The 11086-nt window shown below is 56.6% G+C and overlaps 1 protein-coding gene, 1 long non-coding RNA gene and 1 pseudogene across 2 annotated transcripts; all 3 read left to right on the forward strand.

The window, feature by feature from the left end:
* Positions 1-2218: 2218 nt before the first annotated feature.
* Positions 2219-4061, forward strand: LOC138843161 (protein SDA1 homolog pseudogene; annotated as a pseudogene).
* Positions 4062-6040: 1979 nt separating this feature from the next.
* Positions 6041-8317, forward strand: LOC138849685 (RLA class I histocompatibility antigen, alpha chain 11/11-like). The gene is made up of 5 exons (XM_070074291.1): positions 6041-6187; positions 6453-6722; positions 6956-7231; positions 7768-8043; positions 8160-8317. Exons 1-5 carry the CDS (start codon positions 6076-6078, stop codon positions 8300-8302), a joined length of 1077 nt encoding a protein of 358 aa, XP_069930392.1. The 5' UTR covers positions 6041-6075; the 3' UTR covers positions 8303-8317.
* Positions 8318-8776: 459 nt separating this feature from the next.
* On the forward strand, positions 8777-9081 carry LOC138849688 (uncharacterized). The gene is made up of 2 exons (XR_011388736.1): positions 8777-8907; positions 9034-9081. It is a non-coding gene; the product is annotated as an uncharacterized lncRNA (long non-coding RNA).
* The last annotated feature ends 2005 nt before the right edge of the window (positions 9082-11086 follow it).

Genomic DNA, 11086 nt, shown 5'->3' on the forward strand with positions numbered 1-11086 from the left:
GAGGATGAGAACGGGAATTCTTAGGCACTGTTGGTGACACTGCAGATGAGAGCAGACCTGTGGGAAACAGCACGGGGCTTCCTGAAAACAAGCTGATACAGAACTGCCATGGACCCAGCTGTCCACTCCTGACACCAAGGGATAGAAGTCAGGGTGCTGAGAGACGCCTGCGCCTGCGTGCTCACTGCGGTGTCCCCCACAGTCATGGAGATAAAGACGCAACCTGAGTGACCAACCACAGGGGAACGGGTGCACATACCGCGGTAGGGGTGGGCGCGTGCTGGGCAGCAGTGAAGACCCCGTGTGGGGGCCCACACCTATAGCAAAGCCCTGATCCCAGCCCCCTGCCAAGGGGCATTCTGGGAGGCAGCGAGGGGTGGCTCGAGTCCCTGGGAGACCAGCTGAATGAGGACGACTGCACCCTGGGCTGGAGGAGACACTGAAACCCAGGTACCCATGGCCTCATCGTGTCCTCCTCTCACAGCAGGGCCGACAGAGGCAGGAGATTCACCTGCATGGGGTCTGGATCCCAGAGGTCTACGTGGGTGTCAGGGAGCCCAGTCCTTGAGCCATCACCTGCTCCCTCCAATGTGCACATCAGCAGGAATGCCGGGGTCAGAGGGGAACCTGGCACTTGAACCTAGGCCTTCTGATGTGGGATGGATGGAGGTGGCCCAAGGGGCTTCTCAAGTCCTGTGCCAAAGCCCACCCCAAAGACAGCAAGCAGGGGTGTTGCTCTAAGGCATTCTAGTTACGGCACTGCGGGCTCGGGTGGATTTGATGAAGCTGCTGTGTGTGCCCAACAGTGCTGCAGCTCAGTGAAGGGAAAGTTCTTACTACAGGAACTGCAAACAAACCTCAGAGAGGATGCTCATCCTTTCTGTTTCCAAACTTTGAATCCTTGCTTTCCAAGAAAGAAAAGTAAAGCATTAAAGCAAAATTAAAGCAAAACATGTAGGGGTGGGCACTGGCACAGCAGGTAAACGCGGCCGAGACTCCCACGTCCCCTGTGGGAGACCTGAGTTCCAGGCCCAGCCCCATCTGACCCGACTTCCTGTTGATGCACACTCTGGGAGGCAGCAGATGGCGGCTCCAGTGCTCAGGTCCCTGCCACCCACACGGAGACCAGATTGAGTTTCAGGCTCCTGGATTCAGACCGGCTGAGCCTGGCCATTGTGGCCATCTGGGGAGTGAATCAATGCATCTCTCTCTCTCTGCCTCTCCTCTCTTTAACTCAGAATTTCAAATAAAACACAAATAAATGGTTAAAAATAAAAGATAGCTCTTGCTCTTTATGCCTTTCAAAACTAAAAATTAAAAATACCAAGAGGAGAGAGTTGTGATTTTAAAACACCACTTGATTATACAATCAAGAAATGGTATTTAACTTTAATGTTGGCTTTAGCATAGATGTAAATTCCTAGCTATTCTTCACTTACAGAGATGGAATTGAATTCCTTCCTAGTGTGTTTAGCCTGCACTTAATGTCTGAGAAAGAGAGAGAGAGAGAGAGAGAGAGAGAGAGAGAGAGAGAGAGAGAGACAATCTTCTACTCAATGGTTTACTCCCCAAATGGTTGCAAAGGCTGGGGCTGGGCCAGGCCAGAGCTAAGTGCCCAGAGCTTCTTCCTGGTCTCCCATAGGGGTGCGGGGGCCCAAGCACTTGGGTCATCTCCGCTGCTTTCCCAGGTGCATTAGCAGGGAGCTGAGTGGGAAGTGGAGCAGCCAGGACTCAAACCAGTGCCCATATGGGACCCAGATGGACAGAGGCTTAACCTGCTGTGCCACAATGCCAGCTGGAAGCATTTAGAATTTCATGCATCTGTGGGGCTGATAAAAATCTAGTTGTTTCCTTGTGTGAATCAAGTTAAATACTAACACCAGTGCCCCAATAAAATCTGTGCAAGGCTTGGATGGAGACAATTCATACAAATGGCAGCAGGTGGGCATTAGCCTTGCAGCAGAGACACCCGCACTCCATAGCAGATGCCCGGGCTGAGTGGCTGCTGCTCCTGACTCCAGCCTCCTGCCCACGCAGACCCCGGGAGCAGTGACACAGGCTCAAGGGACTGGGCTCCTGCCCCCTCACTGCAGTCCTGGGCTGGATTTCATCTGCTCCTCTTCAGCCCAGCCAGATGAGAGTTCTCTCTCTCTCTCTCTCTCTCTGTCTCCCCCATTTAATCTTTCACTCTCAAATACAAAAATAAACAACTGAATGCATGAGCACTTGTGTACAATTTATTGTGGAGATTTTCAAATTACATCCAAATAAACCCAGCAGAGAACTAGCAGAGCTGGTGATGTTTATGGCGCAGATTGGCCACTGCTACCCGGAGCATTTCCTCAACTTTCCTCAAGAGCTGAAAGATCTTCTCTCCTGCAATCATACTGTCTTGGACCCAGATCTCCGAATGATATTTTGCAAAGCTTTGGTCCTGCTGAGAAATAAGAATCTCATTGACTCATCAGGCTTACTAGGGCTCTTCTTTGAACTTCTGCGTTGCCACTACAAACTGCTACGAAAGACTTTTATATGCACATATTGTGACTGACATCAAGAATATAAATGCAAAACACAAGAACAACAAAGTGAATATAGTCTTGCAGAATTTCATGTACACCATGTGAAGAGACAGCAATGCGACAGCAGCCAAGATATCTTTGGATGTGATGATCGAACGCTCTAGAAGGAACATCTGGAATGATGCCCAAACCGTCAATGTTATCACGACTGCATGTTTCTCTAAGGTCACCGAGATACTGGTTGCTGCTTTGACATTCTTCCTCGGAAAAGATGAAGATGAGAAACAGGACAGTGACTCAGAATCTGAGGATGAAGGGCCAACAGCCAGAGACCTGCTAGTGCAGTATGCCACAGGGAAGAAGAGCTCCAAGAACAAGAAAAGGTTGGAAAAGGCAATGAAAGTGCTCAAGAAACAAAAAAAGAAGAAAAAACCAGAGGTGTTTAACTTTTCAGCTATTCACTCGATTCATGATCCCCAAGACTTTGCAGAAAAACTACTCAAGGAGCCGGAGAGCTCTCAGGAGAGGCCTGAGGTGAAGATGATGCTCATGACCTCATCTCCAGATTGGTGGGACTCCATGAGCTTTTCCTCTTCAACATCTATCCCTTTGTGCAAAGCTTCCTACAGCCCCACCAGAGAAGTAACGAAGATCCTTCTGTTTGCTGCACAAGCTTCTCATCACCTGGTGCCCCCAGAGATCATTCAGTCGTTGCTCATGACGGTGGCCAACAACTTTGTTACCAACAAGAACTCTGGGGAAATCCTGACCGTAGGCATCAATGCTATCAAAGAGGTAACAGCTCGGTGTCCTCTAGCCTCTAGCTGTTGTTCACCTCCAAGACTTGGCTCAGTTGAAAACACACAAAGATAAGAATGTGATGATGGCTGCTAGAACTTTGATTCAGCTCTTCCGCAACCTGAACCCACAGATGTTGCAGAAGAAATTCCGGGGTAAGCCTACGGAGGCCTCCACAGAGGCGCGAGCACAGGAATATGGAGAATTAGATGCTAAAGATTATATTCCAGGAGCAGAAGTCTTGGAAGTTGAGAAAGAAGAGAATGCTGAAAATGACGAAGATGGGTGGGAAGGCACCAGTCTCAGTGAGGAGGACCAGGAGGATGCTGATGGGGAATGGTTGATGCGCACCACTCTTCCGACGAAGAACAGCAAGAAAGCGCCCGGGAGCTGAACAGCACGCCCATGGAGGAGCGCAAAGCCAAAGCTGCCGCCTCAGCACCAGCTGGGTTTTGACTCAGGAAGACTTCCAGAAGATCCGCATTGCCCAGGTGAGGAAAGAACTGGACGCTGCCCCTGGGAAAGCTGAGAAGAGGAAATATATTGAGAGAGAGAGTGACGAGGAACGCAGGGGCGAGTTACTGTCCCTTCGGGATATTGACGCATTCATAAAAAGCCAAAGTCTGACAAAGAGACAAGGTTGGTGACTGCAATGGCTGGGAAAACAGACTGAAAGGAATTTGTGAGAAAGAAAACCAAAATGAACCCATTCGCTAGTTCCACAAATAAAGAGAAGAAAAAGCAGAACTTTCTGATGAGGTGTTATAGCCAGAATGTCCAGTCCAAAAACAAGTGTTCCTTCCACGAAAAGCAACTGGCACTACGAGATGCACTTTTGAAAAAGAAAAAGAATGAAGTAACTTTCAAGCAAGTTTTCCAATCCAAAGAGAATGCTAAGTTGGTATCATTGCTCTGAGTATTAGTAAAGCAAGAATATTGGTTCACATTTTTAAAAAATTGCCATTAAACAGTGGCAATCTTGCGGTGATTGAAATGTGTAGATGCTTCTAGATGAAACACTAAGGAACAAATTGTTTAAACACTAAGAAAAAAATGACTTTTGCTCAGCATCGTGCCTCCCCCATTCTTAAACTAAGCTTTCTTCATCTACTGAATCATTTTATTATGTGATAAACATACTAAATGGAAAATTTCAGAAATAAACACTACATAAGTTTTAAACTGTATGCCCTTTCTATTTCTTGATGTACTAATATCCTTAAAGGCAGAGTGACAAGCTATGGACAGAGATCTTCTGTCCTCAGATTCACTTCTCAAGGGCCTACAAAGCCAGGCTGGGCCAGACTGGAGCCAGGAACCTGGAGCTCCCTCTGGGTCTCCCATGGGGTGGGAGGGACCCAGTCCCTGAGCCATCACCTGCTGCCTCCCAGGCTGCATGTGCAGGAAGCTGGATCACAGCAGAGTAGCCAGACTCAGACCCAACCCTCTGCTGTGGAATGGGGCGTCCTAGGCAGAGACTAACCTGACCTCCACACCCCCTCCTGGGCCCTCCTGAGGGAGTGATGGAATCTCCTGACTGGTCCCTCCCACCTGGGGTGTCAATCATGTCTGGGTCCAGCCCATCCCTGCTACATCCCCTACACCCCTTTAGTCACCAGCAGGCCTCCCGCGGGTCACATGGCTCTGGAGGTGTCCCAGGTCTGTGTCAGCCCCCTTACCTGACAGCCTAGCACTACATCAGAGTGTCTGTCACCCACCTCCCTCCATGGCATCACACAGGCTCCTCACACTGTCACAGAGGAGGGGACACAGCACGGAGACCTCTCAGAGACCACAGTCACACGGGACTTCTCACAGCTCGTGGTGGGAACAGCTCCACGCTATCAGTGCTGTTGTTCACCTCTTCCTGTTCTTGATTCATCAGCTAAACTTCATCACAGGTGCGTGCAGGGCAGAGCTCAGGACTGCCCAGGGTCAGACATCCCTGGGGTCCTGGACCACATCTGGTGGATGCGGAGGGAGCCGGTGCTGAGCTGTGCTGCACTCCCACAGACAGGCTCAGGGCTGGAGGGAGGTGACTGTCACCAGGGCACAGCCAAGTTATCTGGGAAAGCAGACCTGGGGCTCTGGGGGCATCACTGTTGGACACTTTTAGATGTGATGGGGCCGTGGTGCGCTCTGTCACAGACCGGGGTCCTGATCAGTCAGGTGGGGAAGTGCGTGCTGCAGACATGGCTGATAAACCACAGGACCGGGCTTGGCGGGTTCCTCTCTCTGGGGCTCTCACACACAGTGGCCCCCTCCCTGGGAACTGAGGATGAAACCACTGCCGCTCCTCCCGCCCTCCCCAGGCCCCTCACTTCCCCCAGCAAGGTCCCTGGAGGTGAGTTTTCCTCTAGAAGAGTCCAGGGGACAGGTAAGGAGCAGGCACAGCTCAGGGACAGGGATCCGGGAAGGAAGGGAGGGCCTGGGGCTCTCCGGGTTCCTCAGACAGAGGCTGCCCGGCCTCGGGGAGCCGACATCACGCAGCGCGGGGCTCGGGAGCACAGGGGTCGGGGCAGAGTCCAGGTCCTGGCGTGGCGCTCAGGGTCTGGGTCCCAGGGCAGGGTCTGGGCTGGGGAAGCCGAGCAGCGTGGGTGAGTCCCCTTGTCCCTGAGTTACACTTCTCCTTTCACTACCTGGGTCGGGTTTTTAAGCCTGGAGACTCATGACGCGATGCCAGGCCTCACTCCCATTGGGCATCCGGTTTCCAGAGGAGCCAATCAGCGCCGCCAGATCCGTGTGATACTTATGCATGGAGCTATGGGAACTGATTTCCCCCCAGAACCCTATGATGAAGTCCCTGGCGCCTCGGACACTCCTCCTGCTGCTCCCGGGGGCCCTGGTGCTGACCGAGACCCGGGAGGGTGAGTGCGGGGTCCGGATGGAGACGTCCTCTGTGGGGCAGGAACGTGGGGACCGCGCAGCGGGCACCCCGTGGGAGGGGCGTCTCATGAGCCCCTGGCCCAGATGCCCCCACCTCGACCGCGCCGGTCCCACACCCCCCTCGCCTTCCCTTTTCCGTTTCTCGACACCCTCTCCCCTTCCTCCCCGCCCGGTCCCACCCACCTCAGACCCGGGCGTCCCGCTGCGGGCCTGCGTCGGACAGTTCTCAGTCGCTCCCGCCCGCAGGCTCGCACTCCATGTTATACTTCGAAACCGCCGTGTCCCGGCCCGGCCTGGGGGAGCCGCGCTTCATCTCCGTGGGCTACTTGGACGACACGCAGTTCGTGCGCTTCGACAGCGACGCCGAGAACCCGAGGGAGGAGCCGCGGGCGGCGTGGATGCGGCAGGTGGACCCGGGGTACTGGGACCGGAACACGCAGATCTACAAGGACAACGCTCAGACCTACCGCGTGGACCTGAACACCCTGCGCGGCTACTACAGCCAGAACGCGGCCGGTGAGTGACCCGGGCCCGATCGCACCTCGCGACCCCTCCCCGCGTGGTGCCCAGGGGGCTCCGAGTCTCCGGGTCCGAGGTCCCCCAGACTGCGCTCCCCGCGGCGACCCTCGGCCTGGAGGAGCCCACGGGACACTCATGGGTTTCATTTTCGGTTTGGGCCGAAATTCCAGTGGTTGGGTGAGGGCGGGGGCGGAGCTCCGTGGCCAGGGCTGACCGCGGGGCGGGGCCAGGGTCTCACACCATCCAGAGGATGTATGGCTGCGAGGTCGGGGCGGACGGACGCTTCCTCCGCGGGTACCAGCAGGACGCCTATGATGGCGCTGACTACATCGCCCTGAATGAGGACCTGCGCTCCTGGACCGCGGCGGATACCGCGGCTCAGATCACCCGGCGCAAGTGGGAGGCGGCAGGTGCGGCTGAACAAGACAGGGCCTACCTGGAGGGCACGTGCGTGGAGTGGCTGCGCAGATACCTGGAGATGGGGAAGGAGACACTGCAGCGCGGAGGTTCGCAAGGCTGGGAGGGGCCGCGCTCGCCGACCTCCCCTGGGGCAGGGGCTGGGGAGGAGAGGAGGAAATCAGACCCAGGCCTAATCTCTTCTCCTTGGGGTGGGGGGTGGGGGGCGCGCGGAAAGGTCCTCCTTGATTTGGTGCCCGCCATTATATCAGGGCAGTAGAGGGACCCCGGGCTGTCAGGATTTGGGACAAAAGATTCCAGAAGTCACCTCAGGGGTGCCCTGGACTCTGGCAGGGTTCTGTGAGCCTGCTGCGTGGGGAGGTTTCGAGTCTCTGCCTCCTCTCAGGTCAAGACTGAAATCCCTTTCATCCCTGTAAGACATCTGAAGACTCCTAGCCTGGGCGCTCTGATTCTAGAAATATCCAAAGAATCCGTCATCCCGATGCCTGTGTGCAGGCAGGGTCTGGGTTCTGCACACCCTCCCCTACTCCGTCGTCCCCTCGGTTCTCAGGATGGTCCCGTGAGTGCTGCTCCCGTGTCCCATGGAGATCACAAAGTGCCTGAACTTTCCAAATCTTTCCCTCAGACCCGCCCAAAGCCCACGTGACCCACCACCCCGCCTCTGACAAGGAGGCCACCCTGAGGTGCTGGGCCCTGGGCTTCTACCCCGCGGAGATCTCACTGACCTGGCAGCGGGATGGGGAGGACCAGACCCAGGACACGGAGCTTGTGGAGACCAGGCCTGGGGGCGACGGAACCTTCCAGAAGTGGGCGGCTGTGGTGGTGCCTTCTGGGGAGGAGCAGAGATACACGTGCCGTGTGCAGCACGAGGGGCTGCCCGAGCCCCTCACCCTGAGATGGGGTGAGGAGGGCAGGGCGGCGGGGGCTCTGTGGGGAGGGCAGAGCCCTGCTGGGGCCTTCAGCAGGGGCAGGGCTGAGCCCTGGGGTCAGAGTCCCCACCTCCGCTTCCCTTCTCAGAGCCTCCTGCTCAGTCCACCGCGCTCATAGTGGGAATTGTTGCTGGAGTTCTGATCCTGGGAGCTATGGTCCCTGTTGTGATGAGGTGGATGAGGACAAGGAGGAGGCAGAGCTCAGGAAGGAGAGGGGAGGGTGGGGTCTGAGTCTCCTGTCCCCTGGGGGACTTCCTGTCCCAGGGAGAAGGCCCCGGGCCCTGTTCCTGGGATGCACAGTCCACACCCATCTGCACACCCAGGCCGGGCCCTGTGTGGGCTCTCTGTAAAGCACAGGGAAGAGAAGGACGAATCTTTCCTGGGCTGGTGCTGGTGATGGGAGCTGAGTGCCAGCAGCCACAGAGCAGGGGGCGGCCCCAGCTGAGGACAGGGCTCCAGGGGCGGGGTCTCCTGTCCCACAGCCACAGTTCTGGAAGCTTCTGTAGGATGAGCCAGTGCTCTGGGCTTCCTCGAGGTGGGTGCTCAGGCCCTGCCTCCTCCCTGGCTCTCACAAGGTGTTTTCTTCTCACAGATGGGAGAGGAGGGAGATACACTCCGGCTGCTAAGTTCTGGCGTGTGATGCTGGGTGGGGGTCACCGCGACCCTTGCCACAGTGAGAAGCCCATGGAGACGCTGCCCGCCCACCCCACGCTCCCCCCTCAGCCACGCCCCCTGTGGACCTCACGGAGTCCTGATTTGTTCACCCCAGGAGGTGGCATTGCCTTAAGTCTCTGATTCTTCTGGCTGTGAAAGCTGAGACCTGGAAGCCTCCTTGGGTAGGGGGTGGGGCAGAGGGGACACCATGGGCTCTGGGGATTCCTTGAATGGGCCATGTGGGTGGTGGCTGCTCATGTCCCTGTGTGCACTGCTCATCTGAACTTGTTACCTGCATTTTTCTATAGCGTGACAGTGTCAGGGTTTTCAAACATGACCAAGAACGACTACCAAGACCACGCTGAGCCAAGAAAGAAGAATTTTGTTACGGTGAAGAACGGACGTGAGCAGCCTCGGGGGAGAGGAGCTCGGGGCTCCAGAGTGATGCTGGGGTCTAGGGAGCCTGTGCCGGGGAGGAGGGAGACAGGAGGGAGTTGAGTGGAGCGGATGGACAAAGGGCTGAGGGATGTGGGCTGGAGCAGCGGAAGAGGATCCCAGATACCGAGAGACAGGGGGTCCCTGATTCGGGGAGTGCCCGGGGCTGCCTGATTCACAGCTGGGGCAGTGATAGGGACCAGGAGGCTAGGGTGTCTCCCTGATTTGTAGCTGGGACAAATTCTGGGATGCTGAGGCTCCCCAGGTGCACTGCACCTCTGTTTTCATTTTCCTGTCCCCAGGAAAGAATGGGGAGGAGGATTCGGGACTCTCAGAACACAGCGGCCTGTGTGGGACTGAGCGATGCAGATTTGTGCAGGCCCCGACTTTGTCCTCAGAGCCCCGCTCACCTTGAGCTCGTGGGCAGCAGGCACAGTGTGAGGAGGGGAACCTGGCCCGCCCTGCCCGTGTGGGCGTCTCCGTCCTGTCTCAGGTCCCGTGCACTGCGCTGCAGCTCCTTCCCCATTCAGTCTGAACACTGATTTATTTTTCCAATTCTGTCATGAGGTTTGGGTGAGTTAATTAAATGAGGAGATTCCTAAAATTTGAGAGAGGAAATAAATAGGAATAAATAGAAGTGCTAGAACCTTCCAGAACCCGTGTGCTTGCTGTGCTGAGTGTGCTGCAGGTGGGGCTGGGAGGGGCCGGGAGGCACTGAGTGAGGACAGTGCTGTGTCCTGGGTGCCGAGTCCATCCGGGCGCTGTGGTCGCTCCTCACCCGGGTCCCTGCCTCATCCTTGTCTCTAGTGGAAGCTCTGCCCCTCCCCCGCCTGTGCTCACAGGGAGTCAGCCCCAGCCCCAGGAGGTCCTGTTCCTGGGACCCGCAGCAGGGACGGCTTCCTGCACCCGGGCAGCCTGAGCTCAGGCTTGTGCCCAGCCACAGCCCCCATCTTTCCCGCGTTCATTTATTTTTCATTTCCTTGGCTGCCTCAGGCTGCAGCTGACCTGGGCTCCATTGATAAAGCAGCAGCAGGAAGGGGGCGGAGCTCCACTGCAGGTGCTGTGTGCTGGGGGCCCCGCCCATGACACCCGAGCTGCAGCCCTGAGGGAGGCAGAAGCTGCTGGCCCTGTGGAGCCTGCATTCCAGGGAGGAGGCAGCTGATGGGCTCTGGAAAGAGCAATGGGAAAGCGCTCAGGGTAGGAGGTTAGTGTGGAGGGGAAGGAGTGCAGAGAGGGTGTGAGGGAGAGAGAAAGTGGCTGCCTTGCAGGGGTTGGGGGCAGGGAGAACCCCACTGAGACAGTGGCCTTGAAGACATTTGAGGGACATGAGGAGTCATCTGCAAAGCCATTTGGGGCAGGTCCTTAGTAGGCAGGGAACCTCCAGTGCAAATGTCCTGGGGCAGGTATGTGTGTATGTGTGTGTATCTGTGTGTCTATGTCTGTATGTGTGCGTGCATGTATGTGGGAGTATAGTGTAGTGTCTACACTACAGGAACAAGGAGCAGGGGGTCGTGAAGGCTGGGTCAGGGGCACGACTGGTACAGAGGCCGTGTGCACACTGGCAGGGTGTTGCCCTTGCTCTAAGTGAGCTGGGAGCTGGGAGAGCTCTGAGCAGGAAGGGGCGTGGCTCAGCTGCTCCCTTACAGGACCAAGTGGCTGCTGGGGGAGGGTGGGGCGCAGAGGCCAGCAAGGCTGCAGGGAGGATGTCAGGAGACCAGGCAGAGCCCAGGCTGGGGACGTGGCTACTGCGCTGGGGCGGGGTGGGAGGAGTGGGAGAGGAGCTTCCGGCTCCTTCTGAAGATGGACTCATGGCGCTGCCTCGTGGACGGCACCAGGGGCTGAGAGAGGGCGGTCAAGGAGTTCCTGGCAGCAGGAGAGGCGGCGACAGTGGGCGGGGCATCTGAGGAGGGGACGGCCCAGGCGTCC

Source organism: Oryctolagus cuniculus, chromosome 5, assembly GCF_964237555.1.
Source record: "Oryctolagus cuniculus chromosome 5, mOryCun1.1, whole genome shotgun sequence".
In the NCBI taxonomy this organism is placed as follows: Eukaryota; Metazoa; Chordata; class Mammalia; order Lagomorpha; family Leporidae; genus Oryctolagus; species Oryctolagus cuniculus.